Source organism: Setaria viridis, chromosome 3, assembly GCF_005286985.2.
Source record: "Setaria viridis chromosome 3, Setaria_viridis_v4.0, whole genome shotgun sequence".
In the NCBI taxonomy this organism is placed as follows: domain Eukaryota; kingdom Viridiplantae; phylum Streptophyta; class Magnoliopsida; order Poales; family Poaceae; genus Setaria; species Setaria viridis.
Window position 1 is genome coordinate 25,388,497 of NC_048265.2, and position 13,242 is coordinate 25,401,738.

Sequence of the window (13,242 nt, forward strand, 5' to 3'; positions counted from 1 at the left end):
CCGTCCTGCCTTTGATGGGCCTACGATAGGCTCTACTCCAATACGAAACAAGATTTTGTACATGAAGGTTGGTGAAAAGCAAAAGAAGCAATTGGTTCTCAAATGCTGTGACGTCACCTAGCTTCCCGAAAATCTCTACTTATTAGGGTGGCCTCTAACAGGTCGGGAGCGTACTCAAAATCTTGCTCATACGCCTCGCAAGATTGAACATATGCGAAAGTCATCTCGAAGCACATTTAGGTCAAAATGTGCCTAGAAATGGAATTTCCTTGATTACAGTCTGCCCTAAGCATACGCAACTCCATTTTGAACTTCTGCCCTTCTCTTCTGCCTATTCAGAAATCACCTTCTATCACATCTGTTTGTTTGTCGTTGTACGAAAGTCTATTGATTCAAGGATTTGAAAATTCATAGTCGTTGCCTGGAGCTTTTCGATCCCCAGTTGCTATGGGGAACAAAGGGAGAAATACAATAGATTCCTCCATTTAAGTGGTTCTCACTTCTTTTGGAGGAAAGGAGGTATATTTGTTTCAAGTTTGGAAAGTAGGTATTGTTCCCGAAGTAGGTAGCCGTAAAAAGAAAAAAAAGAGGGTTTTTAGGTTTGTCCTTTTCTGTCTTAATACCAGGCTAAAAAAGATCCATTCAATTAAGTTAGATATACCCACCACTAAGAAGGATTCTGCAAAAGCTTCACCCTTCATCGCTAATTCTATACTAAAGATGGATGCATGCATCTATAGCATGTTATGTTGTTTTTATATTGCACTACTTTGTCCCTATCATCCGAAAATAAAACAGAGACAAAAACAGATTTGCTTCGATGACATATCTAATCAGACTGAAATTGATGTCGAAGACTCGATCCATATGTCCATCTCACCTATAATTTTAAGAATCTTGACTATTCTTTTCATAGGTCAAAGAGCGTCTAGTACTACTACAAGACTCCAACGTGGAGATGCATTATAAAAATAAAAACCGTTAAAGTATTCATTTAGTTTCAATTTTACAATTTGAATAGTTTGGATAGTAAAAAGTGAACTTCAAAAAAAGGCTCACCTATCGGGCCTGATTTTAAGATGGGGTCCTCCGGGCCGGGAAATTTTGGGCTGACCAAGAGTCCAAGACCAACTTTCCTCTGATTTTGATGTCAGTCTTTTGGGCCTATTGTGCTGCGCGTATGGGCCTCTATCTTTCGTGAAACAAACACAAACGTTGCCAGCGTGCAAGCCGCAAATTGCTGCATCTTTACGATTCCTTCCGTCTCTCTCCCGTCTCCCACAGTCCCACTTTCCTTCGCCGCAGCAATCAGCAGCTCCGCCGCGGCAGAGGGCGATCTGGAAGTTTGAGGAAGCTTCCACAGATACTGGAAGACGCCGCCGATGGGCTCGAGGTCGCCCGGCGTCTCCTTCAAGCTCGTCCTACTCGGCGACGGTACGGATCCCTTCCGATCCCCAACCCCTAGCCCTCTTCCCCTTGGCCAGAATCGTGAGCATTCCCGCTGAGTTCCACCTCCCTCAGTCTAGAATACTTACGGAAGTGCGGATCACAGCGGAGGCTGGCCGATCCTTTCGATTCTATCGCTCCCTTTGGGCTTTGGTGCGTGCTCAAGCCTGGCTAGGGTTAGGTCTATTTCTAGTGCTGTTATAGGCGTGAAATTGGATATATCCATGTGAAGGAGGAATTCTGACTGAAAACAGAAGGTAGCATGGTGAATAGATGATGATGTATAGAATTGGGGATCCCATAGAATTGTGTGTTCAAGGTGAATAGATGATGATGTATAGAATTGTGTGATCTTTGTGATGCATTGGTATCTAGTACTAGACAAATAGGTAAGGATGAAAGGCGATAGGCTTATGGTCGTAATTGGATATATGCTATATGCCATATTATAATTATTATTTTGCAAGTCATTCAGTTCTATAAGCTGTTTGACAGCAAGCTAAGTAACTTGATAACAAGCTGAGTGGTTGACCCTTACTTTAGTTGTCTTAGTGATGAGTGTATTGTAAACTTAAGATTTAGGACAAAGTCGTTCATGGTCACTTGTTTGACTATATACAGTTTTGTGTATAACTGTACATCCCCATATGACTTTGTTTTTGGCCAAAAATCATGTGCCTTTTACTCTTGTTGTGATACCACTACCACTTTTCCCTTGTTGTAGGACGAGTTGGGAAAACATCTCTTGTGCTGCGGTATGTGAATAATATCTTCTCAGACAAGCAGGAAGCAACAGTTCAAGCCTCTTATTTGACAAAGCGCCTTGTTGTTGAAGGTGTGCCTATTACGCTCTCTATATGGGTGCGTTGTCATCTCTTTGGTATGCATTAAATTTTTTTGCATATTTCTGCAGTGAAACTTTTTATAATTTTCAGTTGGGGATGAATATGAACTATACTTCTGCTGCAATATCGTTACATAACTAGAAATGGTTATACCTCATTACCTTGATTAAACTTCTGCAGAATTTCTGCATTGAATTATTAATATCTTGTCTTTACATAAGATGCTGTTTACGATTTTATTATGTATAACACACGTTTTAGAGTATTTTTGCACTGATGCTTAGGTTTGTGCATGTACTTTTTTTTTCTCAAACAGCATGCTATTGTATTATAGAAGAAAGAATGGTCCGATTACAAACTTAGTCCCAGCTTAGGCTTGTTCTCATACTTGTTTACTGATGAAATTCTTGACTACTATATAGTATCCTGGTCAGACATCTGAACATTTTTACAAGAATGCTGAATTAAGAAACCTTGGTCCTCACTCAGTTTTTGTAGCTTATAGAGCTTATTTGCCATCAACAAAAGGTTTTGTAGCTACTGGTTACTGCAGCCCTTTTATTTCCTGCGATGCCTTTGAGGCTTTGATGCTTGTTAGCACTTTGAGTTTTATTTTACCATTTACATTCAAGTTTGTCCTCAAGCTTTATCAGTAAGTATTTTCTTTGCCTTCAGGACACAGCTGGGCAAGAGAAGTTTCATGCGCTAGGTCCTATATACTATCGTGATGCAGATGGTACAACCTACTCATTTTTAGCAGTAAAGTGATCCATACAGATCCCTACTTTTCTCACCATTTATGTTCCATCATTGCAGCTGCTCTATTAGTGTATGACATCACAGATAGTGATACTTTTGTTCGTGTCACAAAATGGGTGAAAGAGCTCAAGCAAATGGCAAGTAAAGATATTGTTATGGCCATTGCAGCAAATAAAAGTGATTTGGTCAGATTGAAGAACATAGAAACTCAAGAAGCAGTAAGGTATTCCTCTTTGCTATGCTGCATTTATGATAAACACAGGTTCCATATTAGTAATTTTGTCTTGACTGTTTCCAACCTAACTCCTCTATGAGGTAACTATGCCAATATGAACCAGAGGTAATATAAAGAACTTGAATTGCTGTTTCTTGCTTAAGGTACTGTTTAAACGAATTCCCTAATATCGGCATTTGGGATGTAGACAAGTTTGTTAGATTGCCGCGGCCTTTATTTGCTTGTGCCGAATATAAGTTCTTGGTGATTGAGCCCAAAAAAGAAACAAATGGAGAAGAGGAGTGCTCTGAGATGATCTGTTTCCTTGTTTTGAAATTTGGAGTCTATGGTCCGAAGAAATTAGAGTGCTGCACTTGGATGTGTGATTATAAGTCATTGGTGCATAAGTGAAAACATAGGGAGGGAGGGATGTGCTACCTGGAACACAAGTTTTCAGTCCTTGAATAGAAGAAACAATTACATTGTCCAATCACTTTGACAATCTGTTAATCTGATATGTTAGCGTAGTTGCAACATACTATAACTGGCAAAAGTAATATCTCTATTTTAGAATTTATTTGTCCATTTCATAGTTTTGATGTTTCTGTCATGGAACCATTGTATCCATCTAAATAATTGTTGTTTATTCCTACAGCTATGCTGAAAGTATTGGGGCAAGTCTCTTTGTTACATCTGCCAAAGCAGGGACTGGAATTGATGATGTCTTCAGTGATATAGCCAAACGTGAGTTCTGTTTTATAAAGTCTTGCATATAATTGGCTTTCAGATTTTGGCTGTTTTAGGCACTGTTCATGAGTTACAATATGACAATAAGTCAATAACGAGTAGCATTTATTTAGTGATTTGAATTTCTTCATGTTTCTTATGCTGTCACATAGATTCAGTTGATCAGACTAGCACATCAACCCAAACTGCATACAGAAACAGGGCATGACTGCCCTTTATTTCTCATATGTGTCTGTTTATTGCTAAGTTTCTAATATACAGTGAGTAGATTTATATTTGGGAAAATTGGTTCTATAACATTGAAAGATGACTCCTGGAACATACCACCAAAACAACTTGTCCCTGTAAAATACCAGTGAAAGAAACAATCGTGAACTGAAACTAGCACTCTGATAGATTTTGCACAAACGGTGTTAACTGGGACAAAAATACCCTTGACCTATCAATGTTCACTGGATACACAAGATTGTGTTTATGCCTTCATTGAAAAAGGGTAGAGAGAAGCAATATCAATGAAGAAAAGCAATGCCCTCGACTGAGCAAGGGAAGCATTGAACTTTGGAGTAACGCAATTTCTTACAACCATTTCATACGTTTTAGGGATTGGGAAATTGTATTACTGTTACTGATGAGTGTTTTGCTTAACTCATATGCTTTTTTCTTGGTAAAGTGCTATTTACTTGACTGCCATTGTTATGCAGGATTATTAGAGAAGAGAAAAAACAGCGCTGATGGCTTGTCACCACCTCAGCCAAAGAAGGGAATTCTGATCGTCGATGACGAGCCTGAGAAAGAACCTCCACCAAAGTGTTGCTCATAGTGATATTTCAGTGAAAATCTCGCAGGTATAACATTACAAAAACATTAATGCTATTTGTAAAGAGACAACATCATACATCAATTCAGCGCTGGATTATTTGAGTTTTCGGGGCAGGTATTGGGGTTGAGCTTTTAGGTCGTGTAAATACTATTAACCGTCAATTGCCGTCAATGTAACATTTCAGTCACAAATAATAAACTTACACTTCTACAAACATATGGTTTTCATGGATTCCTGAATGTGGAGGAGAAAAATAATTGTTTTATTTAGCGAAGGGTTGCAGTGATTTTCATGTGAAGTACTAATAAGTCGTAAAAGAGTGAGCCCATATATTCCAGCCTCGAATTCTATACAGCATAATAGGCCACGCTGGGCCTTACCTTTGATTGCTCGGCCCACTTACCTGAGTCCCCTCAAAAATCACAGGTCTAAGCTCAACCGAACTACTGCCACGAGTAAAAATTTTGGACATCTGTGACAAGGAGTGATATATGGTCATCTTAAAATCCAATTGTTAACAGTGTGTTGAGGTGAATTAGCAAAGTACTTCCTCCATCCCAAATTATAGGTTGTTTTGGTTTTTAAGATATATAATTATGTTCAGGTGCATAGCAAAATCTATGAATCTTAAAATGTCAAAACAACCTATAATTTGGAACGGAGGGAGCATTCAGTTTTCGACATACATGTTCGAGTCAACATCTAGGCTACCATAGATTCGTACTAAAAAATGCGGATCAAGTGCTCTGGTAGTACATTTTCAAATAGAATATACACATTGAAAACAAACAACAAGAAGGAACAGCTAAGCAAATGGGAGATCATGGAAACCGCATTACGCGATTTTCCTTTTGACGAAGCTTGGTGCTATGAGATTGCGTGTATGCTCTTAGGTTTTGTCTCTTGTGCAGACGTGATGCTCTCCTTGATGCCGGGGATATTGTTGGATCCCTTCTTTTCTGTCACCAATCCACGTTACCTAAAGAAGAAACACGTTGAGGCACTAATGGCGTTTTCTTTTCCACGTCATCGAGTTTTTCTAGCCGATATGCGTCTACTACTCTAATGACTGCCATGTCCACTTAGGGGGTGTTTGGATACCTCGTGTTAAAGTTTAGCACCTGTCACATCGGATGTTTGGATGCTAATTAAGAGTATTAAATATAGGTTAATTACAAAACTAATTACACAGATGGAGTTTAATTCGCGAGACGAATCTATTAAACCTAATTAGTCCATGATTTGACAATGTGGTGCTACAGTAACCGTTTGCTAATGATGGATTAATTAGGCTTAATAGATTCGCCTCGTGAATTAGCATAGGGGTTCTGCAATTAGTTTTATAATTAGCTCATGTTTAGTCCTTCTAATTAGCATCCGAACATCCGATGTGACACTGCTAAAGTTTAGCACCCAGTATCCAAACACCCCTTTGTCAACAGCAAGCTCACTTGCAGGGTTCTAGCATCTACGTATAATGATTAATGAATATGTTTCTCATCTTCATGATCATGGTTGGCCTAAACTTCGGTAGACTTGTTTCTTTAGGATGTTGTTAGTGCTACTTTCGCTGCTAACTCAGGACCAGCTAATTAGCCTTGTTCTTGCTACATGGGTGACCACATTGTACGCTTTGACTGTCTGACAAAGATGAGATGGTTTTTGTTTGTGCCATAACTTACCAAAGAGAGGTCTACTGTCGCCTATGACACTTGTCTTTTACTTCTCTGTCTGCCATCCATTTGGCAAGGCCTCTGTTTTTTTCCCCTCTCATCTTCCACATCATCTGCAATGCATCCTCATATGTCTCCTCTCACATTCCTGACCACTTCCCCTAATCTCCTTGTCACTGGCCATTGTTCTAGGTCTCGCATGGCCACGCTTGGAACAGATGATGTATGCCTGTATTACATCGCCATGCTCTGTATTGTCGTCACTGAGCTCAATGGCCCTATATGGTTGGTCACGAAGGATGCTACTGTGTGATATGTAGGCACCTCCTCCTTCCATCCCAAATTATATATCGTTTTGGTCTTTTAGATATATAACTTTTACTAGATACTATATATACATTATGTCTAAATACATATAAAAAACTATGTATCTATAAAATTAAAATGACCTACAATTTGAAACGGAGGAAGTATATATGCACTGTGGGCTTTGTGTGTTAGTATGTACCATTGTCACTGCATATCTTCAATCTCGACCCTAACACATGGTACTGCTCCCCAGTTGAAGGAAGGTCATCTCATAATATTTCAAATACAAGTGGAAACACCAAAATTATTTAGGTTCCCTGCTCATCGATCACTACCGTACCCCATGCCCTTTGCGTCAAGTCTAAGGCAATAATGCCAGGAAACGGGACACCATTCCATCAACACGCTCCCTGTGCTACCACAGTGTAGGCTGTGTAACATCCAACTGTCGGATCATCGCTCGTTCTCATTACGCTCCCGTCATGCGCAGATAAAGGCAGCCGTTACGTGCTTTTGGCACGCGTAGTCTTCAGGGCTTGCTTTTGTCTGCGCCCCATGGAGATTCCTTTCTCATAACAGCGAAGACTAATAGCACACCCTTGTTTAAGAAATACAAGAGCTCCAAAAGGCGGCCTAATCTCGAGATCTATTGTAATGATGAAGATCTAATGGCCAAGCGACACCGCAATGTTAATATGTCAAGTCCACCAACTCCTGTCTCTTGGTATCAGCACTTTTGAAAAGTAGGAGGGCGTACTTTCACCTTGTAGTTAATTATAATTTTGGAGTTGTAAACAAGTGGCCATGAGCACTCAGTGTTTTGTGATGGAATGGCCAACGAAAGTATACAGAACTCGTACGTGCGTGCGCACAAATGATCTGCAATGGAGTCAGCTCCCTAATAAATATTTTCTAATAACCAGTTAATAATAGGTTACTTTCACTATTATTGGGAGAGTTGTTTTTGCAGTCTTCCAATAATCCCAATCCAACTCCCGTATTGGGAGAGTTGAGGTAAATTATTGGGTTGTCCCAATAATTATTGGGAAATATTTTCTAATAACCAGTTAGAGCAACTCCAAGAGTATCCTAAAAAATTCTTCCCCAAAACTATGTATTGGGGGTTCTTCCAAAAAAAATTTCCCCCAAAAACATATCAGTTCACAGCAGATCGCTAATAAATAGCCCCCAATATTTCAAACACAGGCCACGTCATCGTATTGGGCCCATCGGAAGGGACTGGCGGGCGTGCAGGAATCAAGATTGGGGGAGGAACACCAACGCTAAAATATACGTGGTGGCAGGCTGTTTTTTAGCGTCGCTAAAAAATTGGGGAAGGTTTAGGTGGATTGTTGGAGTTCATTTTTTCTCTCTTTTTTCCTAAAAAAGGTATTGGGGGTAAGATTAGCAGCCTCTTGGAGTTGCTCTTAATAATAGGTTACTTTCACTGTTATTGGGAGAGTTGTTTTTGCAGTCTTCCAATAATCCCAATCCAACTCCCGTATTGGGAGAGTTGAGGTAAATTATTGGGTTGTCCCAATAATTATTGGGAAAAGGGAAAGGTAAATGGAGACTGATGGAGCACTATTTTCTTATTAACTCTCCTAATATAGTAGTTGGATTCGGAAAAAGGAGACAGCTGGAGATACTCTTATCAGCTGTTTATACCTTATACAGAGTACATGGTGACTTCAGGTAACCATCTTAGAGATAGAGACGAAAAACTAATCGTGTTCTACCATACACGAATATTTGAATACCCTTCATCTTAGAGATAGAGACGAAAAACTAATCGTGTTCTACCGTACAATCGAATATTTGAATACCCTTTTGGATCCTTGAGCCAACAAACTTTCTAAAGTTGGATAATCATACCGCTTAATTTGTGTTTTAAGATGACATCATGAAAAGCAGTTTTATTAGCATGTACTTAGCAATGTAAAGTTAGGCTCCCTTTGGTTTAGCTTCTGCAGGGTGCTTTTGCTATCAAAAAGCTAAACGCTAACCAAAGGGCCGAAACTCGCAACAGCTTTGAACGAAAGCAACGGCTTTCCATTGCCCCCTGCTTCCACGGCTGTGAACTCCAACCTTTCAACGAAATTACCCACGCTGCCACCAGTAAATTACGTACTGCTTCGTTTCTTTTCTTCCCCAACTCGCTCGAGCCATTACCCAACCAAAGCCACGCTAGGGTTTCACGCCTCTCCAGGTCCGGCCGGCGGCGGTGCACCCACAGGCAGCCGCCCTTCCCACCTCCGGCCACCCTCCCCACCGACGGCGCCCCTCTCCGGCCGCCTCCTCTCCTCCCAAGAGCAAGCAGGACCCGGGGAGCCGCGCACACCCTCCACCTCCTCCCGCTCATCTCCTCCCCGGCGCCCGTTGCAGGAGCAGACGCCCTCCCCACCACCAGCCGCCCTCCCCAACTGCGGTGCCCCCACCGGCGGACGCTCTCCCCACCAGCGGCGCCCCTCTCCGGCCAGCTCCTCTCCATCAGCAAGCCTCAAGGTGAAGATCTCAGTAGCCATCCCCACACACCCTCTCTGCCTGAAGCCTGCAAATCTTGTGCTTTTGCAATTGACAACTTTGAGGTTGCTTGCTTGAACAATTAGCAATCTGTACAATCTGATTGTTGCTTGATCCTGAACAATTGTAGAGTTGCTTTGAGGTTGCTTGATCTAAACAATCCGAGCAATCTAATTATTGTCCTTTGCTAACTCAAAGAGGTGTCAAATAGTTGTCAATTTAGTTATCATAAACCCAACTGATGTTCAGGCAAGCAACCAGCAATCTGCATGGCTACAATTCTACAACAGATGCATTAACATTGATGAGTTTTCAGACAATCTTCTTACCTAGATGTCATGCGTGTTGATGTCTAGTATTATTTAGGCTCTGTTTTGATGGGCATGATGGTGGCTTGATGTTTTTTTTTCATGGAGAATTTTAGTCAGTATGTGCAATATACTAGTTGTAATATGAAATGGTTAGAAATGAAGATGTTATCTAAAATGTTTGAAACTGCTAGGATTTGTGGATATAGGAAACTTGTGCAAACATCTATGTAGGCCCTTTTGTGTTGTTCATATAGCATTTATTTGCATGTACAATTGTTGGGTTTATGATAACTGAATTGCCTGCCACAATTTTTTTCTTGATTTAAGAATAGCCGATAAGGCAGATTGGTGTGATGCCAATATGAGGTATTTCATTGATATCTGCAAAGGAGAGATAGAAGCTGGGATTAGGCCGTTAGGATTTTTCAATAGGATTGGTTGGAAAAATGTTATATGTAAGCATGAAGAAAACACTGGTCAGAAGCTAACAAAGAAACAATTGAAGAACAAGTGGAACAATATGAAAAGGAATATACATGGTTCATGGAGTTGAAGAATAGTGCAACTGGGCTTGGATGGAATGAGGCAAAGTGAACTGTTGAGTGCTCTAAGGAATGGTGGGATGAACACCTAGCTGTAAGCACTTTACTGTCATTATTCATTATTCATTTTCGATGCTTTCATACTGTGTTACCTGCTAATTAACCCTTTTTTCATTTAATTTCAGATGTGCAATACTCCTGGGAAAGGTATCAAATGCAACCATGTGAGGTTCAGAAAACAAGGGATGAAGCACCTTGATGATCTGCATATATTGTTTGATAAGATACATGTCAGTGGCGCTAGTGCATCCTGCCCTGAAGATGTATCCTCTGATGAGTCAAGTGATGACGATGTGAGTGAGGTAAAAAAACTCAAGATATTGATGATGTGAAGCTGGCTGCTTTGAAGAAAGCAAAGCTAGGGGAAAAGAAACGCAAGGAACACTCTAGTTCTATTGAAGAAAAGGATGAGAGGAACCCTTTCTTTTGACTATACAAGAACACATGTTTGAAGATAGAAATTGCAGCATATAAGATATCCTCAAGTGTTAATGGTGGACATTATTATATGAACCATATATCTTTTTGTCAAATGTTATCTTTGTATTCATGTGGACCATATGGTAATGGTGGATGCAAAACTTAAAAAAATTAATTTTCCCTTTCTAAAATGGTAATTTACATGTGATTCAGTGAACAACACAGTATTTTATGATCAATTTGCATAGCAACAGTCCCTCGAACCTTCCAGGGGCATTACAGACCTTTCTTGCCAAATCTATAGTTTCACAGCTGTTTCAACCAAACGACTTTCTGCTTTCTCACAGCTGACAGCTCACAGCAGCTTTTCCATAGCTCATAGCCCACGACAGCTTTTCCACAGCTCACAGTCCAACCAAACAGACCCTTACACTGATCAATGTTGTGAACATCGTAAACAAAGAATGTAGGGGAGTAGCTTGGTAGCTACACTATTGGACTAATTTGCATTGTTTACTACCTTGATTGAATGACATCAATGGGGTGCTCGATTTGGAGGGTGTTTGGTTCCCTGCCATAGTTTGCCACACCTAAACTTAGTAAGTTTGATCAAGTTGGCAAGTATTTGGTTGGACACCTAACCTTTGGCAAGATTCTTTGGGCTCCACATATCATATAGACAAAAAGTGTGGCAAGATTCTCTTTGCCATGGCAAAGTGTGGCTTCAAATTTATTTGCCACACTTTTTGTGGCTTGCCACACTTGCCAAAGGTTAGGTGTGGCAAATGGTGGCTAGCAACCAAACATGCCCTTGATGCTGAAACAACCACTGGGATGTTGTTGTAAATGGCATCTGATGATTGGCCTCCTCCATCCTGGCATTTCGGGCAACATACAGGAGTGGTGAGTCTCGCTCTCTCCCTTTACCATCTCCCTTCTCTCGCTTTGGTGCTCAGAATAAAGCATGTTTGTAAAAAAATATTTCCTCAACCTCAATCAAGTGATACGTACTTTGCTAGTTTTTTTAAAGAAAGAAGAATTATGCTGGTCGTAGACTAAGCATAATGTTGATCTGAAAATGCACCATGCCAAACACTGAGCATTGAACATACAGTCCGCAGAAGCTCTCCTTGCCAACCCTCAGCGGAAATCGGTGGCTCCGGTTTTAGGGAATAGGAAGTGTTGGTGTTTAAACCCAGCAACATACCGAGGGGGTGCCCGAGGTAGTGTTTTGGATAGTGGGGTTTGTCGAGATCAGGAACTCGAAGGTAAATGCATACACATAATTTAGACAGGTTCGGGCCACTAGATCGTGTAATACCCTACATCGTGTGTGTTGATTGGATTGAATTGCTTTGGAGGGGGTCCCTGCCTCACCTTTAATTGCTGGGGGTAGGGTTACAGGTTGGTTGGTTACAAGAATACTAGTCGGATACGACTAGAGGAGTTCTACTCGTATTACAATGAGTACTTTCCAAATCCTCGACTAGTTCCTGCCTTTCCATGTAGACTACGCCATCATGCGTCATGGTCTCCATGTCAGATGTGTCCTGGTGTCCAGCCCCATATTTAGGACTGTCCAAACCATCTGGTAGGTCTATAGATGTATGTACGACAAGCCCCTAAGTACTTTTTAGTCAAATGTAGCAGTTTCGAGTACTTTTGCAGACTTCACCGACTAATTTTGGTGCTCTTCGAGTACTTCATCTGGTTGAATCTTCAAAAGGTACCCAAAAAACTACCATGCGGCTAGAATGTACTAAAGCCTCATTTAACTCAGTCTCATATCCTTCAATCTTGAATTTTATATGAAAGTGCGATGAAAGTTGCACTCCATATGGAGTAGCCCTCGAGCCGTAGGTTGAATCGAAGAATGAGACTAAGGGGCAATCTGTAATTTGCATCACTTTTCCCTTAAAACCTAGAGAAAAACTTTTTGTCTATGGACACATGGGACACAGCCCCCGAGCCTTTAGCCGACTAGTTTGGTGGGTATAAGGGTCAACCTCTTTTGTCAACGTAACCATCTTTGGAGATCTTATATCCTCCTGAAATAAAGGTAACCGCCAATCAGGTGGCTGAAATTCTAGGGATCTTTTAAATCAAAAAATCCCTTTTATTTGCACCGTTTGTACCGTACCACTATGATAAATAATGGAGGAAGTTATCCCTTCCATTTTGCCTTTGCCATTTGCCTTTCCAACTTCCACACATTAGCCCGCGGCCACCATTGTTCGATCTTCGAACACCTGTGTCGCCGTCCCCCCACCAAGCAGCCCCTGAGCGTATGCGACTGAAAACGCTCGTGACAACAAAGATGGGAAGGAAGGCTGCTACGTCCAAAGCGGGTGAAGGCGAGAAGAAAAGGTCTGATAAGAAGAAGGAGCCGCAGTTGCCGGCACCCAAATATGGGAAAACCAGTCAAACCGCACCGCCAAATCTTGTCTGTGCCTGGAAGCGGTTGACTCTGAAAGAGGAGAAACTCAAGGTGCTCGTAACCGCCGAGTTACTCCAAGGTCAAAACTTCATCAACTGGAGAATTGCTTATGGCAATGCCTTGGAGACCTATCCTG

At 41.1% G+C, this 13,242-nt stretch overlaps 1 protein-coding gene and 1 pseudogene across 1 annotated transcript; both read left to right on the forward strand.

The window, feature by feature from the left end:
- Positions 1-1,235: 1,235 nt before the first annotated feature.
- Positions 1,236-5,045, forward strand: LOC117850945 (uncharacterized). The gene is made up of 6 exons (XM_034732834.2): positions 1,236-1,434; positions 2,171-2,307; positions 2,967-3,027; positions 3,108-3,273; positions 3,920-4,008; positions 4,713-5,045. Exons 1-6 carry the CDS (start codon positions 1,383-1,385, stop codon positions 4,829-4,831), a joined length of 624 nt encoding a protein of 207 aa, XP_034588725.1. The 5' UTR covers positions 1,236-1,382; the 3' UTR covers positions 4,832-5,045.
- A 4,758-nt stretch (positions 5,046-9,803) lies between these two features.
- On the forward strand, positions 9,804-11,104 carry LOC140222206 (L10-interacting MYB domain-containing protein-like; annotated as a pseudogene).
- Positions 11,105-13,242: the final 2,138 nt, after the last annotated feature.

Coding starts and splice junctions, on each gene's coding strand:
- LOC117850945 (XM_034732834.2), top strand. CDS start 1,383: ATGGGCTCGAGGTCGCCCGGCGTCTCCTTCAAGCTCGTCCTACTCGGC. Junction 1,435..2,170: donor GCTCGTCCTACTCGGCGACG/GTACGGATCCCT, acceptor CCCTTGTTGTAG/GACGAGTTGGGAAAACATCT. Junction 4,009..4,712: donor CTTCAGTGATATAGCCAAAC/GTGAGTTCTGTT, acceptor ATTGTTATGCAG/GATTATTAGAGAAGAGAAAA.